Source organism: Danio rerio, chromosome 4 (genome assembly GCF_049306965.1).
Source record: "Danio rerio strain Tuebingen ecotype United States chromosome 4, GRCz12tu, whole genome shotgun sequence".
NCBI lineage: Eukaryota > Metazoa > Chordata > Actinopteri > Cypriniformes > Danionidae > Danio > Danio rerio.
In genome coordinates, this window is record NC_133179.1 from 44,327,669 (window position 1) to 44,347,412 (window position 19,744).

A 19,744-nucleotide genomic window follows, 5' to 3' on the forward strand; every position below is an offset into this window, starting at 1 on the left:
CCAGCTCACAAGATGGCCGCTCCCAGTCAGCCAGCTCACAAGATGGCTTCCAGTTCAAAGTCTGTTCCTGCTCCTGAAAGGCCATCTCCAGAGCTGCCATTCCCTCCAGTGCTGCCAGATCCTCCAGAGCTACCAGACCCTCCAGTGCTGCCAGACCCTCCAGTGCTGCCAGACCCTCCAGTGCTGCCAGACCCTCCAGTGCTGCCAGACCGTCCAGTGCTGCCAGACCGTCCAGTGCTGCCAGACCGTCCAGTGCTGCCAGATCCTCTAGAGCTGCCACCGCCAGAGCTGCCAACGCCTGAGCTGCCACCGCCAGAGCTGCCAGAGCCAACACCGCAGCCAACGCCTCAGCCAGAGCCGCCGCCGCAAACAGCGCCTCAACCAGAGCCTACGCCGCAGCCAGCGCCTCAGCCAAAGCCGACGTCGCAGCCAGCGCCTCAGCCAGAGCCGACGCCGCCGCCAGCGCCTCAGCCAGAGCCGACACCGCCGCCAGCGCCTCAGCCAGAGCCGACGCCGCCGCCTCAGCCAGAGCCGACGCCGCCGCCAGCGCCTCAGCCAGAGCCGCCGCCTGAGTTTCCCGAGTGGTCGCCGCCGCCGCCTGAGCTTCCCGAGTGGTCGCCGCCGCCTGAGCTTCCCGAGTGGTCGCCGCCGCCACCTGAGCTTCCCGAGTGGTTGCCGCCGCCGCCGCCTGGGCTTCCCGAGTGGTCACCGCCGCCGCCTGAGCTTCCCGAGTGGCCGCTGTCGCCGCCTGAGCTTCCCGAGTGTCCGTCGCTGCCCGAGCTACCCGAACGGCCACAGCTCCTCGCCCTGTCGGCGCCATCCAGACAGCTCACTCAGCCGGCATCATCCAGACTCCTCGCCTTGCCGATCCCAACCCGGCTCCTCGCCCTGTCGGCTCCCTACAAGCCTCAAACTCTGCCGGCTCCTCGCAGCACTCCAGGTCCTTCGCTGCCACACGATCCAGGACCACTGCAGCTCCACTCTCCGGGTTTTCCGCAGCTCCAGTCTCCAGGCCCTCCGCAGCTCCACGCCCCAGGTACGCCCCAGCTGCATGGTCCTGGCCCTCCAACCCTCCCCCTGTTCCGCCTCCGCTACGCCTCCCGCCTGAACAGTAGTGGAGTGTCTGGAATCCACTCCTAGAGGGGGGGCTATGTCACAACCAGCGATCGCTCCCCAGAGGATCGCTGGTTCTCACACGAACTCAGGACTTCATTTCCGCATTCCCCAGGACTACACATTCATACATGCACTGCTCCCATACACGCACGTCTGCTCACTCATGTATCCTGATTGCAAGCACCAGCTGAGCCTGGTTCACAGACTGATTACATCCCATTCATAAGCCACCCTCTCACGCTACCAGTTTGCCGAGTCTTGTTTTCCTTGTGTAACATTACAACGCGTTTCCCTGTCTTGTTTCTCCGTGTATCGATCCTAGCCTAGTACCTTGTCTTCCTGTTTAGCTGCCTGCCTTTTGACCATTTGCCTGTTTAACGTTTACGATTCTGGACTGCCTTCATATACCTGTTTGCACCTGATGACCATTGCTTGCCTGACTATTGAATAAACTGCATAGTGGATCTTACCTCCTGTGGTCTCCTGTCACTCCACCCCAGTCGTAGTAACAAAATGCTGGAGCTCCAGAATAAACGTAGGAGCGCCAGAATAAATGTAGGAGCGCCAGAATAAACATAGGAGCGCCAGAATAAATGCAGGAGCTCCAGAATAAATGCAGGAGCGCCAGAATAAACGTAGGAGCACCAGAATAAATGTAACAGCACAAAAATAAATGTAGGAGCACCACTGTGAATTGTTTATTAACAGATTTATTGTATTTTGAAAACATCATCAATCAGGACTAACAAAAGCCAGAAATGTTTATCTAACTAATTCTGTAATCATAATGACTTCTTGATATTTGTGCAGTAAATCCAAAAGGAATGTCTAATAATTAGAAAATATGATTGATGACGATGATGACAATAACACTAACAATAAATTGCATTCCTCATTATCAGGCTCCCTTCAATGTGCTTGAATGTGAGTTATCTGCTATAATAAGTCTGTTTACTGCTGTTTACTACTGTTACTTTATGAAAAAATAAATAAATCAAACAAAAATGAAGCATTGCAGTAAGAAATATTTATTTTGCACTATTAGTATAATAAATCATTCAATTCAATGCTGAAAGCTGCACAGCAGTCATGAGTATCTAAATAGAAAAATAAAAGAAAGGAAGAAACGTCTCACTTCTGTCACTCTTTAAATGTTTTGTGTCATTGTAATGCTCAGTCTCGTTATGCGCTGATTCACATTTTCCTGTGTTTGTGGAATAAAGCAGGCGAGTCAGCTGACCCAATATATGAGCAGGCAGAGCAGGATTCTCACGATGACCACCGGCTCAAAACCGTACAGTTATTCATCATGAGCCGCAGATTCAGTTTAAACTTAGTAAAGGCGAGTGTCTTTGGCGATGACGTGTCGAGTGTTAGATTTTACATTTAGCTGACATTTGTGCTGAACATGGAGATTCAGGCCATTAATCAGCTGAGACACTCTGAGTCTCTTAGCAATCTCTCTGAAATCACTCTCATGGCTGGCGGATCAACATTCACCTCATCATCGCTCTCATCGAAGCCATTGTTTGTAACTGTAGGTGGGTTTGCAAACCTGTGGGCTTTTCATTGTGTCTTCCTCAGCATTCAGCAATTTGCATTTTCTGTAGTCACAAAAGCTCTCTCCATTGGAAATAACAAACTTGCCTGAACTTGCCTTATATACCCACAGTTATAGTTAATCCAGTGTGTGTGGTTATTAGTGTAAAGCACGGCACATTGGGCATAACTTTGTTTGATTCGTGCAGAAAAAGGGTGTTGAGAAGCCTTTACGATTAATAAACCGTGATGAATTAAAGCATGTTTTATTGTGAAACCGGTTAACCATTGCATCCCTAACCACAATGCAGTGTTAACATTACAAATATGATGCTAACACCACTCCATAGCAGCACTTTATAACCCTGGGTAAAGTGCAGCGCTAACCCTGCTTTCAGATTACAAGTGTAAACGTGTCTTTTACAGCAGTGTGAACAGGTGATACCAGATGTGGAGCCCCTTTAGTGGATTGGCAGAAGAAACTAAACATCTGCAGGGCTGTGATTTATTCATATCTATAAAAATGTGTGTGTATTGAAGCAGATTGAAGATTCATTTATTTTCCTTCAGCTCAGTCTCTTATTTATCAGGGCTCATGTCTGACTGACAGGGGAATGTGACTGTGGGTCAGGTGATGAACACATTACAGTTTTTTACAATGGCTATGACACTTTTTTTTTTCAATATATTTAACAAGTTTCCTAAACTCTTAACACGGTTAGCACAACATCCGTCTTCATGGGCTATACAATTAACACATTTCTTGTTGCTTTGACACAAAATGCATCCAGTTAACACAAATTTAAAATGCTTGAACTTTTACACACAAACTCAACCAAAACCAAAACAACGTAAGTTTACAGTCCAATTTACAAATGCTTTCACACAGTATATCAGAACAGATAACACCATGTTCTAAACAGAACCTATATAGGCTAAAGCCACAGTAAACAGCTGTTCATATTGTCAATTGAAAAACAAATATATTCCCTGTATATAATATATATATATATATATATATATATATATATATATATATATATATATATATATATATATATATATATATATTAGTGCTGTCAATTGATTAAAAAAATGAACTAATTAATCGCACCTTTTTTAAAAAATTAATTGCGAAAGATCACAGTTAAAATACTGAAACTTGTAATTTTGGCTATTCAAATGTAAAATTAATGTAAACGCAAGACAAAAACTATTAAAATTCTAAATATAATTGTTTATTAGAATTAAAATTCAAAATATAATTGTTTAATAGAATTTTTGTTTAACTTGTAACACAGATTTCTTTATGTAAACACCATACCCACAATAAACCATCAAGATCCTGGCTTGACAGCCATATTTATTAAATAAATTAAAACACAGGCATGTTAATGACATTTTTCATCTTTGGCGAGGACGTGTCGGGTGTTAGATTAACACTCTCTCGGATGGCGGATCAACATTCACCTCATCATCGCTCTCATCGGTGCCATTGTTTGTAACTGTAGGTGGGTTTGCAAACCTGTGGACTTTTCATTGCGTCTTCCTCAAACTTCAGCCGTTTGCATTTTCTGCAGTCACAAAAGCTCTCTCCATTGGAAATAACAGACTTGCCTGAACTTGCCTTATATACCCACAGTCACAGTTAATCCAGTGTGTGTGGTTATAAATGTAAAGCGTGGCACAGTGGGCATTAGGATTAATAAACCGTAATGAATTAAAGCATGTTTAATAGTGAAACCGGTTAATCATTGCATCCCTAACCACAATGCAGTGTTGAAATTACAAATACGATGCTAACACCGCTCCATAGCAGCGCTTCATAACCCTGCGTAAAGTGCAGCGCTAACACTGCTTTCAGATTACAGGTTTGAACTAGTCTTTACCTGCTTTAACAGCAGTGTGAACAGTGTTACCAGATGTGGAGCCCCTTTAGTGGATTGGCAGAAGAAGAAACTAAACATCTGCAGGGCTGTGATTTATTCATATCTATACAAATGTGTGTGTGTTGAAGCAGATTAAAGATCATTCATTCATTTTCCTTCAGCTAAGTTTCTTATTGATCAGGGCTCGTGTCTGACTGACAGGGGAATGTGACTGTGGGTCAGGTGATGAACACATGAAGAGAGCGGGTTTGTGTTTGTCTGAGCTCATTTTGTTTTAGTCCACAACAGAAATCAGCTCATTTTCTGTTGTGTTTTATACATGACTTTAAGATGATCTTCTGGGCTCAAGTGTGACTTCTTCCTCCTCACAGCAGACTTTACAGCTTGATGTGGTGTATTATGAACAATGCCTTTGCTCTGTACACTTCTACAGATGATGTCGAGCCCTTCTTGAGTGTGTGTGTGTGTGTGTTTGCTGATGCGAGGGCTCGATCAATAAGGAGAGCTAATCAAGATGTGTGTGTTCATCACTGCTGTTGACATGAGCAGAAACAGCAGTCAGCATCTTCACAACACAAAGAGATGTGTGATTGTCCAACTGTGTGATGTGGACTGTTGCTGTGTTTGTAGATTGTCTGGCTGTATGGTGACAGAGGAAGGCTGTGGTTTTCTGTCTTCAGCTCTGACTTCAAACCCCTCACACCTGAGAGAGCTGGATCTGAGCTACAATCATCCAGGAGATTCAGGAGTCAAGCTGCTCTCTGAACAACTGGAGGATCCAAACTACACACTGGACAAACTCAAGTATGTGGAGCAGCACTGGCCTTGTGCTTTTACACTTAATGGCTTTAAAAAGACACTAGAAAGCTCTTTTGTGATCAGCTTCAGTTTTCTGTGAGGGTTATGGGGTGAGGACAGACAGAAGATACAGCTTGTAGAGTATTCCAGTCATGTCTATGAAGAGCAAATCATTGAGTGTGAAATGAATCTCCTCTGTAAATGTTGGAGTGTATTGGCTCAGTTACAGTGACATTAAGCGGGACACACTGTACAGTTTCAGCATTTGAGCTGAGCAGAGAAACTTCTTCCTCCATTTCTGCTGAAGAATCCTACAATATCAGGTCAGGAATAGGGTTGGGGATTGAAGATGGATTCAGATTCTGGAATCAGACACTTGGATTAATGTTCAGACTCTTGTTCTAAAATCAACATCTGGATTCCTCTTCTCTGTGCACACATGTGTATTTTTCACTTGCTAATCTGTCAGGAACTTGGGCGCTGGCGAGCAGCTTTAATAATCTGAACATAGTTTAGAGATGGACTGCAACATGTGCTCAAAGGCTGCATGTGCTGAAGAACGATGGCAAAGCTAAGTGTGATCACTGTAATAAATGAATGTTGCAGCAGGGTGTCTCCATCAACATGAGCAGTATCTGCGCTCGCTTCACCAACAGCAGAGGAAAAGAACGCACTGTGTTACATTCATTGTGCATCCCGGCTCAACCAACAAGTGTTGTGTGTTTTAGCTCAAGAGTTTGGAGCGTGTAGCTGAGCAGCTCAGTGCTAGCTTTAGCTTATTAGCTGAGGGGGAAACTAAACAGCTCATTCTTTTCATCTGTGTGTGTTTACAGTCTGGATCATGGAGGACACACGAGGATTACAGCAGGACTGCACAAATGTAGGACTACACACACACACACAGACAGACACTCTCTCTCACACACATGCATATACACACAAACACACACACGCACGTACGTACGCACACACACGTACATTCACGTGCACACACACTCACACACTTTCACACACACACACTCCCTCTCTCACACACACACAAACACAGACAGATACGCACACAAGCACACCCAAACACACACACAAGCACACACAGCTGTGGTTATAAATGTGTGTGTTCTTGTGTTCAGATGTCTGTTTCCTCACTCTGGATCCAAACACAGCAAACACTGAACTCATTCTGTCTGAGGAGAACAGAGAGGTGAAGTGTGTGAGAGAGGATCAGCCGTATCCTGATCATCCAGACAGATTTAATTATTATACTCAGGTGTTGTGCAGAGAGAGTGTGTGTGGACGCTGTTACTGGGAGATTGACTGGAGTGGACATGATGGTGTGGATATATCAGTTACATATAAGAGCATCAGGAGGAAGGGAAGAGGTGCTGAGTGTGAGTTTGGATGTAATGCTCAGTCCTGGAGTTTAAGCTGCTCTTCCTCCAGAGTCAAATTCAGACACAATAACACACACACTGATCTCCCAGTGGAGGCGCTCAGCAGGAGAATAGGAGTGTTTGTGGATGACAGTGCAGGAACTTTGAGCTTTTACAACATCTATAGAGACACAATGAGCCTCATCCACTCAGTCCAGACCACATTCACTGAGCCGCTCTGCCCTGGGTTTGGGTTTGGGGTTGGTATTTATACTGGATCATCAGTGAAACTGATCTAAAGACTGAGCAGAATCCTCTGCAGGAGCAGTCATCATGATGTGTGGGTGTGTTTGAGAGAGAAAGTGTGTAGGTGTGAGTGAAAGCGAAAGCGTGTGTTTGTGTGTGTCTGTGTGTGTAAGAGAGAGAGTGTGTTTGTGTGTGTGAGAGTGTGGGTGTATGTGCGAGTATGTATGTGTGTGTGTATGTGCGTGTGTGTGTATGTGCGTGTATGCACGTTTACTGCTGTATGTGTGCACGTGTTCACTGCTGTGTGTGTGTGTGCGCGCATGTGTGTGTCTTTCTGTGTGTGTGTGTTTTGTATGTGTGCGCGTGTGTGTGTGCGTGTCACTCTCTCTCTTTCTCTCTCTGTGTGTGCGTGTGTCTCTTTCTGTGTGTGTGTGTGTGTGTGTGTGTGTGTGTGAGAGAGAGAGACTTTTGACTTTTCACAACACCTTTAATGAACATTAAAATTATTTGAATACACCATCCAAAAAATTTAAAATTATTGTATATTTTTTACATAAATACATATTTTTTTAAAACATACAAACATTTACCAATTAAACACTAATTTTCCTGAATCACACACAGTCACCAAAACACCTCCAATACCCCATTTCCATTCAAAATACAGAATATTATTGACATGTTTGTAATATGTATATTCAATCACCAATCGCGACTCTACTAAGGATTTAAACAGAGGAATTATGTTTACATTTTCACCAGAATTTTTACATTGATGAGATTTTAGGATCACAAGCTTAGCTTGTCCAATTAAGAAATTGATAAGTGTGCATTTTTGCTGACAAGATTTCTTGTATCTGCAACCAAAAATGAATAGACTATTTGAAAAAATAAAGCCTAATCTTGCTGTCACCGACTCGGTCCCAGTCATTCCCCTCGCTGACCAGCAGAGGCCACCATCTCCGGACTTCTAACCATTACGTCATCCTTTCACTCTGACTCCAGCACACCTGTTCTCCATTCCACTAATGACCCACGTACCACATATAAGCAGCTCTCACTCACACCTCAGTGCGAAGTCTTGTTTAGCCCCGGCCAGCATTTCTGAGCGTTCTATCCTGCCTGATCTCCCGTTTACTACTACAGCCCGTTTCACGACTCTGCTCTGTCTTCTGCCTGCCCTCGACCAAAGCCTGTTTCCTCGGACTCTGATTCTCGCCGCCTGCCCCTGACTATAGCCTGTTACACGGACTCTGAATCACGCTGCCTGCCTCTGACCCAAGCCTGGTAATCACACTGTGTCTGTCATCTGCTACTTCCCCTTTGATGTGTATGTTGTATGTCCGCACAGCCGTGCGAGTTGTTGATGTTTAAGTGTGACTTAATAAATACTGCAAAATGGATCCCTCCGTGTCAGTCTCCCCGTTACAGAAGACTTCGCCCAACATGGATCCCGCAGCCATCCAGGTTTTGTCTCACGAAGTCACAGCTCAAGCTCAGGTATTGTCTACTCACCAACAACAACTAACACATCTAACTCAGTTGACAGACGAACTTGTGAAATCTCTACAAAACCTGCAAGCTGCTCCCACAGCGCAACTCACCGCCAACTACTCTCCGAGTCCACTTGTTGTTACACAACCCCCGATGACTTCCGGAGCTCGATTGGCATTCCCTGACAAGTTCTCAGGTAACCCAGCAAAATGTAAAGGCTTCCTGTTGCAATGTAAACTGTTTATCGCCCAACAGCCCCATCTGTTTAAGGACGATAATGGGAAAATTGCTTTTGTGTGCTCACTGCTCACTGGGAAAGCGCTAGACTGGGCTACTGCAGTTTGGCCAGACAGTACCCCGATATTTCCCTCGTTTAATGACTTTCTCAAACGTTTTTGCACTGTGTTCGATCATCCGGAGGGTGGTCGTAACGCTGGCGAGGAGCTATTGTGTATCCAACAGGGAGATCGCTCCGCAGCTGAGTTCGCACTGCAGTTCCGCACCCTGGCAGCGCAAACGGGCTGGGCTGATGATCCGCTTACTACGCTCTACAGAAAGGCTCTGAAACCAGAATTGCAGAAAGAGATGGCATGTCGTGACGAGGGAAAAACACTGGATCAACTAATTGAACTTTCCATAAGGTTAGACACTCTCCTCCGCACTCGCAACCCACTGTGCTCAATTGCTTCCAGTCCTGTATCCCCTGAGATCTCCGCTGAACCCATGCAATTGGGTAGAACCCGCCTGAACCCAGAGGAACGAGAACGACGGAGAAGAAATCACTTATGCATCTATTGCGGACTTCCAGGTCATACGAAGGTTTTATGTCCCAACAAGCCTCTCCCTAAAACCCTCTCGGTGAGTGCAACCACTATGTTCACGACCACTAATAATGTTATGAACTTGCCTGTCATTTTGAGAAATAATGGAGATGAAATTGAGACCATGGCCATGATCGATTCAGGAGCCGCTGGCAACTTTATCGACTACACGTTTGCCACCACTCACTCCATTCCTTTAACCTCCTGTGATTCCTCCTTAGCCATCACTGCTGTAGACGGGCGCCCATTGGGAGAGGGACGCATAAAATTCCAGACTCAACCAATCTCTCTTCAAACAGGCTCTCTCCATGAAGAGGAGATTTCCCTTCTTGCCATCGACTCCCCTAAGCACTCTGTAATTCTCGGGTTGCCATGGCTACAACTACATGACCCTCAAGTTTCCTGGAGAACTGGTGAGATCACAAAATGGAGCAATCAGTGCTTTACCCAATGTCTGCATTCTGTTTCCCCAGTCCAGATCAACACGATTACCAACACCGAAGACCCTGAACTCTGTCATGTTCCCGAGGCTTATCATGATTTAACTGAGGCATTTAATAAGCAGAAGGCTACCAAGCTCCCTCCACATCGTGAAAATGACTGTGCCATCGAACTCTTACCAGGCACCACGCCCCCTCGTGGTCGCATTTTCCCCCTCTCTCAACCTGAAACTGAAGCGATGAAGAACTACATCTCTGAGGAGCTAGAAAAGGGCTTTATCCGACCATCTACCTCACCAGCTTCAGCAGGCTTTTTCTTCGTAAAGAAGAAGGATGGTAGCTTACGCCCATGCATTGATTACCGAGGCTTAAATGAGATCACCGTCAAATACCGCTACCCCTTGCCATTGGTTCCAGCCGCCCTTGAGCAACTCCGATCCGCCCAGTATTTCACTAAGTTGGACCTCCGTAGTGCATATAACCTCATCCGCATACGACAGGGAGACGAGTGGAAAACCGGGTTCTCTACAATCGACGGCCACTATGAATACCTCGTTATGCCCTTCGGCCTAGCAAACAGTCCTTCCGTGTTCCAGGCTTTTGTAAATGAGGTATTTCGAGACATGCTCAACAAATGGGTCATAGTATACATTGACGACATCCTGGTCTACTCCAACTCACTATCTGAGCACATTCAGCACGTCAGGGCAGTGCTCAAACGCCTCATCCAGAATCAGTTATATGCAAAAATCTCCAAGTGTGAATTCCACCAAACTTGCATATCGTTCTTGGGTTACATCATCAGCCCCGAAGGCGTGGCCATGGACCAGCAAAAGGTCGACTCCATGACGCAATGGCCACAACCTGAAACCATCCGACAACTGCAACGATTCCTGGGTTTTGCCAACTTCTACAGGCGATTCATAAGGAATTTTAGTTCAGTTGCTGCTCCACTTACCGCCATGGTAAAGGCAAATAACGCTCGCCTAAAATGGAACCCAGACGCTATTCGAGCCTTTACTCAACTCAAAACCCGCTTCTCCAGTGCACCTATTCTGCGTCATCCTGATCCCGAACAACCCTTTATTGTTGAAATTGACGCATCCAACACTGGCATTGGAGCCATCCTGTCCCAAAGATCCCTAGTCACGAAGAAGCTCCATCCCTGTGCCTTCTACTCTCGCAAGCTCAACTCCGCTGAGCGGAACTACGATGTGGGAAATCGAGAACTCCTCGCCATGAAGGCGGCGTTAGAGGAGTGGAGACACTGGCTTGAAGGCGCCAAAGACCCTTTCACTGTCATCACCGATCATAAAAACTTGGAATATATCCGCTCCTGTAAAGGTCTGAACCCTAGACAGGCAAGATGGGCTCTGTTTTTCACACGATTCGACTTCCAAGTCACATATATCCCTGGTTCAAAAAACATCAAAGCAGACGCTCTTTCCCGCCTCTCAGACGATGAAACCTCAGAAAACAATGATGAACCCATTATCAAAGATCCTCTAATTGTCGCTCCCATCCAGTGGGACATCGAACACGAAATCCTTCAAGCCGCCGAAACCAGTTCCACGCCACAGTCCTGTCCAGAAAATAAGATCTTTGTTTCCCCGTCACTTCGGGAAAAGCTCATCTCCGAGGTACATGACCACCCCAGCTCCGGTCATCCAGGCAGCACAGCCACCGTGCAATTAATTCAATCCCGCTATTGGTGGCCATCCAAAAACAAAGATGTCATCAACTTCATAAACAAATGCTCACCCTGTCAGATGTCTAAACACTCCCGTCACCGTCCAGCTGGATTAATCCAACCCCTGGAGGTGCCACACCGTCCCTGGTCACACATCGCCATAAATTTCGTCACCGATCTACCCATATCTCAGGGCAAAACCACCATCCTCACAGTAATAGATCGATTTTCTAAATCCTGCCGTCTCATTCCCATACCCAAACTGCCTACAGCCATGGAAACAGCCGAATTACTCTGCGAATGTGTGTTCCGATACTATGGTCTCCCCGAAGACATCGTGTCGGATAGAGGTCCCCAGTTCACATCCCGACTCTGGTCAGCATTCTTTAAAAATCTCCAGGTGAATATTAGCCTAACATCCGGCTATCATCCCCAATCCAACGGGCAGACAGAGCGCTTGAACCAGGAGATTGGCAGATTCCTCCGCACATACTGTCACTCTAACCAGAATGAATGGGCTAAATTTCTTATGTGGGCAGAATATGCTCAAAATTCTTTGAGAAAGGCATCAACCGAGCTAACTCCATTTCAATGCGTACTGGGCTTCCAACCTCCTCTTTTTCCCTGGTCCGGCGAGACCTCCGAACTCCCCGCTGTGGACACCTGGTTCAAAAGCTGCGAAGAGGTTTGGAACGCAGCTCACACTCATCTCTCTCACGCCGTACGGCGTTTCAAGGAACAAGCCGATCGACACCGACGTCCTGGTCCCATGTATTCCCCAGGACAATGGGTATGGCTTTCCACCCGTGACTTGCGCCTCAGACTGCCCTGCAAGAAGCTCAGCCCCAGGTACGTGGGTCCTTTCCAAATTGAAAAGCAAATATCTCCTGTTTCGTTCAGACTGACACTCCCTAATCATTACCGTATTTCTCCCACTTTCCATGTCTCTCTGCTCAAGCCTGCTGTTGGTCCAGCCGAGGCGGATAGGGAGGTGGCAGCCGGTGAACAGGGTCCCCTGCCTCTCATGATCGATGGTGAGGAGGCCTACCAGATCCACGAAATCCTGAGATCCAGACGCCGGGGTGGACAACTCCAATATCTCATTGATTGGGAGGGGTACGGCCCGGAGGAGAGATCTTGGATTAACCGCAAGGACATCCTAGACACTACACTACTGGAAGAGTTCCACTCACAACATCCGGATATGCCGGCTCCTCGCCCCGTGGAAGACCCCGGCGTCGAGACTTGCCTCACTTCAGGAGCCGTTCGTTGGGGGTGGGCTCTGTCACCGACTCGGTCCCAGTCATTCCCCTCGCTGACCAGCAGAGGCCACCATCTCCGGACTTCTAACCATTACATCATCCTTTCACTCTGACTCCAGCACACCTGTTCTCCATTCCACTAATGACCCACGTACCACATATAAGCAGCTCTCACTCACACCTCAGTGCGAAGTCTTGTTTAGCCCCGGCCAGCATTTCTGAGCGTTCTATCCTGCCTGATCTCCCGTTTACTACTACAGCCCGTTTCACGACTCTGCTCTGTCTTCTGCCTGCCCTCGACCAAAGCCTGTTTCCTCGGACTCTGATTCTCGCCGCCTGCCCCTGACTATAGCCTGTTACACGGACTCTGAATCACGCTGCCTGCCTCTGACCCAAGCCTGGTAATCACACTGTGTCTGTCATCTGCTACTTCCCCTTTGATGTGTATGTTGTATGTCCGCACAGCCGTGCGAGTTGTTGATGTTTAAGTGTGACTTAATAAATACTGCAAAATGGATCCCTCTGTGTCAGTCTCCCCGTTACACTTGCAATCATATTCTCTAAAAGTTCAAGCAATGGTTTAAGCCTGACACAGTCACAGAACATATGGAGGACATTGTCGAGAGTGTTACAAAAAGGACATGCTGGTTGAACAGTCTCATTAATCTTGGACACAAAAGAATTTGAGGCTATAATACAATGTAGTATTCTCCACTGAATGTCCCCACATCTTTTGGAGGTAGGAGGCTTGTAAAGATGGATGGATATCAGTGGAAACAGAAAGCCAAGATCTCCTTTTAGTGTCTGGTCTTTGCAACAGCTGACCCAATTGTGAAATTTTCACACACATGTGGTATAAAACCTTTTTCTCAATGCAATTAAAATCCAATGCACCATACCCTTTCAGCAATTTTGTCTGGTTATTCTCATCAGATTCCCAATCTTAAAAAATAACTTTAAGTACAGGAAAAGACTGAGGCATAAATCCACTCCGTATAACATTATTAATGAAATCAGTAAAACTATGTGGAAAAGCTGCTTTAACATTCTTCATTAGACCTTCTATGATTCTTAATGAGTTTATCCCAGTTTGACTGGCAATTATATGTGCAGGTTTCCATTGGCCACCATTTAAATCAATCAGATCGATGACTTTTGTTTAGCCAGCATTCATACTTTTAGTAATTAAGGAGGATGGCACATTGTCTAACCGAAAAAGTGGATTAAAGAAAAGAGGCTCTAACACACCATAATGATCATCTTCATTTCTCAAAATTTCAAAACAACTCCAAAACTTAATCAATCCCAAATAAAACCTAAAAGGCAATGACTGCACTTTCTCCAAGAAATTCTTCTGCATTAAAAACAACTATTTTTCTAAACCGAACCCACCAATTTTCCTCAGTATATATGACCCAAATACAACCCAAGGCGCAGGTTCAGAGTTGTACAAAAGCTTTGGTAACACTTTATTTTGATGGTCCCCCTTTAGATAGTCTGTTGACCATAAGTTTCTTTTTAAGTTCTTATCGGTTTACTCTCAGCTGGGTAGTATCTGTAGATTGTCTTTTAAATGTTTCTAGGCAATCATTACAATGTCTACAACATGTAAACATTTATTAAACTTTGGGTAAGTTAAGTGTCACCAATATAGGTATGGTCAACAATGTATCAGTAGATGTGTAACAAATCTTCAACAGATGTTCAACAGAGTATCAGTAGATAAGCAACAAATCCTCAGCATTAAGGTTCTAGATGTTCAACAGTGTATCAGTAAATATGTACCAAATCTTCAACAAATGTTCAACAAAGTATCAGTAGATATGCAACAAATCCTCAACATTTATTAAACTTTTGATAAGTTACGTGCTACCAAATTAGGTTGTAGTGTATTACAGTGTATTAGTAGATATGCAACAAATCTTCAACAAGTTTTCAGTACATTTACCATCAAGATTTTTTTTTTGTTGTCAGTGTCTGCATGTAGTTGTTAATCAGTTTATGAATAGACCTTCAGTAAACATACAGATGCCTATAAGTAGCAACGCAACATAATTTAAAATGAACTTTAAACAAATATAAAGTTAGGGTTAGGTACAAATTTCATACATGTATTTGCTAACGTGTTCAACTAACTATTCGTTGCATTTAACCTAACTTTCAGTAGACAGTTAGTTTACTTTAAGTTACATTTATCTGCTCATCTGTTGTCACACTAGGACCATCAAAATGAAGTGAAAACCTAAGAAATGTGTTGAATGGCTGTAAGGAGCCAACATCACAGACAGCATGTTTACTATTCTGTAAATGTTCAGCAGATAGTCAACAGACAGGTAGTAGCAACACTGGTGCAAGTATTTGAAGACAGACACAACAGTACCACACATACAAAAACATGAAATAAATACCAGAGTCATTAGTTCCTTCATTGCTTTTAATGTATTGCTGTCAAAAATTTCAATAAATACAACTGAACATTAAATGGCTCTTGCTCGCTCTCTCTTTATATATATATATATATATATATATATATATATATATATATATATATATATATATATATATATATATATATATACAACAATTCTGTCTGGTTCTCAAATCTGATTGGCTGATAGCCGTGATATATTTAAGTAATATCAGCACCCGTACAGCCTCTTTACCCTTTGTCAATTACTCCGCCCACATACAGCCAGCAGAAAGCAGACACTACAGATCTAAAGTTTAAAAGATGCTTGCTCAGCTGTTTAACTGTCAGCTTATGATTTGAATCCAATGCGGAAGAAAGTAGTTCCTCATACTAAAGGGTTTTTGAGACTCTCCATGTTTGATTTCATTTTTATATCCACAATTATGCCATCAAACTGTTGTATAAACGCAATATCACACTCGTAGCACTGCGATATGGCTGTATATCGGCACTAGTGGGGACACTAACGCACGCCTCCCACCAGTGCTGATATACAGCCATATCGCACTGCTACTCGTGTGATATTGCTCATATATATATATATATATATATATATATATATATATATATATATATATATATATACATATATATATATATATATATATATATATATATATATATATATATATATATATATATATATATACACACACACACACACACACAGTTGAAATAAAGTCAGAATTATTAGCCCCCTTTTGATTTTTTTTCTTTTTTAAATATTTCCCAAATGATGTTTAACAGAGCAAGGAAATTTTCACAGTATGTCTGATAATATTTTTTCTTATGGAAAAAGTCTTATTTGTTTTATTTCGACTAGAATTAAAGCAGTTTTAATTTTTTTAAAATCATTTTTGGGACAAGATTGTTAGCCCCTTTAAGCTATTTTTTTCTGATTGTCTGCAGAACAAACCATTGATATACAATAACTTGCCTAAGTACCCTAACCTGCCTAGTTCACCTTATTAACCTAGTTAAGCCTTTAAATGTCACTTTAAGCTGTATAGAAGTGTCTTGAAAAATATCAAGTAAAATATTATTTACTGTCATCATGGCAAATAATAAATAAATCAGTTATTAGAAATAGGTTTTTAAAACTATTAGGCTTAGAAATGTGCTGAAACAATCTTCCCTCTATTAAACAGAAATTGGGGAAAAAATAAACGGGTGCTAATAATTCAGGGGGGCTAACAATTCTGACTTCAACTATATATATATATATATATATATATATATATATATATATATATATATATATATATAAAGAGAGAGAGAGAGAGAGAGAGAGAGAGTTGAAGTCTGAATTATTAGGCCCCGTTTATTTTTTTCCACAATTTCTGTTTAATGGAGAGAAGATTTTATCAACACATTTCTTAACAAAATAGATTTAATAACTCTATTTATCTTTCCCATGATGACAGTACATAATATTTTACTAGATATTTTTCAAGACACTTCTATACAGCTTAAAGTGACATTTAAAAGCTGAACTAGGTTAATTAGGGTTACTTGGCAGGTTAGGGTAATTAGGCAAGTAATTGTGTAACGATGGTTCCCCTTCGGTTGGGGAACTTCAGTGCCATAAGTGGATGAAGTAGGATGAGAGTATTGAACGGGCCAATGAATGAAATTATAAGCACACCTGAAGCCAGCAGACGCCATCCTTTTCGCTTCAGATCCTTTCTGAGTGAGTCGATGAGGGTTCCTCTTGCTGATCAGCACTTCAGAGCGAACGAGTGTGTCTCCCGGTCCAGAGTGGGTCTTCGCGGTGGCAGACGGTCGAGCTGGGTTTCTCCCTTGCCTGCGGTTCTTTGGGTCCGGTCCTCCAGAGCGGTGCGTATTGTTGCAACTTTCCTAAAAGAGCAATACAGTCGTGCAGCACGTCCTTTTCAGGATGGCGCTCCGACTGTGCGTTTCTGGATGCGGGGGTTTCCTGGCTCCGGATGATGGACACGATCACTGCATTGCATGTTTGGGGGTCCAGCATGTTAATGCGGAGCTCGCGGGCGGTTCATATCGTCATTGCGATGCCATGACCGTTGCACAGCTAAGATCGTGGCTAACTTTTGCAAGAGAGCGAGCCACCCCAGTTGCCTTCTGTTCTAAAAAAGCACCGGGCGCTCGGGCAGATCTGAGGGTTTCAGCGGGAGATAATCCGCCGCCCACGGGCTCGCGGACCTCTCGCTCCTCACGGCGCTCCATCCAAGCTTCGGGTAGTGGGAGTGATCCGTCTAACCAGATGGTAGCTCTCACACTCGCTGACACCGGAGATCAGATGTCCTCCGCGGCATCGGAGGGTGGGCTTTCACTGTCCGACGAAGATCCGGACCCGCTCGCCCCCTCCGGGCAGGTGAGCGCTGTCAAATCGGATCCTGAAGCGGACATGTTAGCCGTGCTTTCCCGGGCTGCTTCGGCCGTGGGGTTGGAGATGGTTTATCCCCCAGCTCCGCAGCCGGACCGACTAGATGGGTGCTACGTAGAGGACCAGAAGGCCGAAGCCTTCGAAGCCTCTCGTCCCCTTCTTCCCGGAAGTGCACAGTAGGCTCACGCAGTCTTGGAGGGCACCTTTCTCTGCCCGTGCTGCGTGTGCCTCCGCCCTCACCGCCCTTGACGGCGGAGCTGCCAGGGGGTATGAGGCGATCCAGTCAGTGGAGCGCGCTATCGCGGTCAATCTTTGTCCGCGCGGCGCCTCTACAGGGCGGGGTTTGCCCCGCCTCCCGTCCAAAGCCTGTAGGTTGTCTGCCTCCCTCGGAGCCAGAGCTTATAAGGCTGCGGGCCAGGCTGCTTCTGCTTTGCACGCGATGGCCACCTACCAGCGCTACCAAGCGCAGGCGCTGGCCGAGCTGCACGAGGGCAGGTCCAACCCAAGCTTATTACATGAGCTGCGCACCGCGACCGACTATGCTCTTCGGACTACTAAGTCCGCCGCGTGTGCGCTGGGGAGGACGATGTCCACACTTGTGGTTCAGGAACGCCACCTCTGGCTAAACCTGGCCGATATGCGCGATGTTGACAAAGTTCGCTTTCTTGACTCGCCCATATCCCAGGCTGGCCTGTTCGGCGACACCGTCGGTGAATTCACCCAGGAATTCAAGGCGGTGAAAGAGCAGTCGGATGCGATGGGCCCGCCGAGCCATCCACCTCCACTGTTCCTCGCCGAGGGCGCCCGCCAACGAGTGCTGCCCCGCCCCCGCCTCCGGCCAAGCGGGCGCGGCGTACACCTCGAAAGCAGGCAGCCCCTCCTGCCCAGGGCGCCGTTAAGTCCGGTAAACGGACCGCGAAGCGTCCCTGAGACAGGCCATCCGGAGAAGAGGAAATTTGCTCTTTCCCTGCTGGAGGGCGGAGCCCCGATAACAACGGTACTTTTCAGTGCCACCAAAACATCAGTAAAAGAGCACTTTTTCCCTTCCCCGGATGTGACTGCACGAGTTCTGCCAGTCCTGGACGCGCTGCCTTCCGGCTCGCAGACTCTACGTGCTTCGCCAGTGGCTCACGAGCGCTGGGGGGACGGTCTCCCTTCCCTCAGCCCTCCAGCCCCCTCTCCGGAGTCAGGGTGCGGAGCCAGAGCGAATCGCTCTCCTCCAGCTCTTCCACGGGACCCTCCTGCTTCCCGGATCAGCACACCCACTCCGCGCTGCCCCACCGCATGTACGTCAGCGATTGTAGCGATGACTCCATTAGCGAGGGCTCTGCCTGCCTGGTTAGCGCGGGCCAGCCCCTCTCGGTGGCTCATACGCACAATCAGACTCGGTTACGCGATTCAGTTCGCGAAACGGCCCCCCAAGTTTACGGGCGTGTATTTCTCCAGGGTCAACCCCCTGTCCGCCCCTGTCTTGCGAGAGGAGATTGCTGCCCTCCTGGCGAAGGGTGCAATCGAGCCGGTTCCTCCAGCCGAGATGGAGAGTGGGTTTTACAGCCCATACTTCATCGTACCCAAAAAGAGCGGTGGGTCACGGCCAATCCTAGATCTGCACGTTTTGAACCACTGTCTGCACAGGCTGCCGTTCAGAATGCTCACGCAGAGGCGCATTCTCCAATGCGTTCGTCCTCAGGATTGGTTTGCAGCCATAGACCTGAAGGACGCGTATTTCCATGTCTCCATTCTTCCACGCCACCGCCAATTTCTGCGGTTTGCATTCGTGGGTCGAGCGTGGCAGTACAAGGTCCTCCCCTCGGGCTCTCTCTGTCTCCGCGGGTCTTCACCAAACTCGCGGAGGGTGCCCTAGCGCCCCTTCGGCTCGCGGGCATTCGCATACTCAATTATCTCGACGACTGGCTGATTTTAGCCCACTCGCGGGAGCAATTGATTATGCACAGGGACAAGGTGCTTCGGCATCTCCGCCTACTGGGGCTTCAGGTCAACCGAGAAAAGAGCAAACTCGCCCCCGTGCAGAGGATTTCTTTTCTCGGGATGGAGCTGGACTCGATCACCATGGTAGCGCACCTCTCCGAGGAACGCGCTCGCCTGTTGCTGAACTGTCTGAGGGAGCTTGACAGCAAACTAGTGGTCCCACTGAAGTTCTTTCAGAGTCTCCTGGGGCATATGGCATCCGCAGCCGCCGTCACGCCGCTCGGGTTGCTCCATATGAGACCACTTCAGCACTGG

The 19,744-nt window shown here is 46.1% G+C and overlaps 2 protein-coding genes across 2 annotated transcripts in view; both read left to right on the forward strand.

The window, feature by feature from the left end:
- Positions 1 to 8,361, forward strand: part of LOC137490923 (NACHT, LRR and PYD domains-containing protein 3) — a 78,784-nt gene extending 70,423 nt beyond the window's left edge. The window contains exons 6-8 of the mRNA XM_073947407.1: positions 5,175 to 5,348; positions 6,176 to 6,222; positions 6,473 to 8,361. Coding sequence (XP_073803508.1) covers positions 5,175 to 5,348; positions 6,176 to 6,222; positions 6,473 to 7,011 — 760 coding nt within the window. The 3' untranslated portion in view covers positions 7,012 to 8,361. The remainder of the gene's footprint in view (positions 1 to 5,174; positions 5,349 to 6,175; positions 6,223 to 6,472) is intronic.
- The window catches only part of LOC141381669 (BEN domain-containing protein 5-like), a 495,902-nt gene that overhangs the window by 352,068 nt on the left and 124,090 nt on the right, over positions 1 to 19,744 (forward strand). The gene's annotated exons all lie outside the window — the stretch shown is intronic.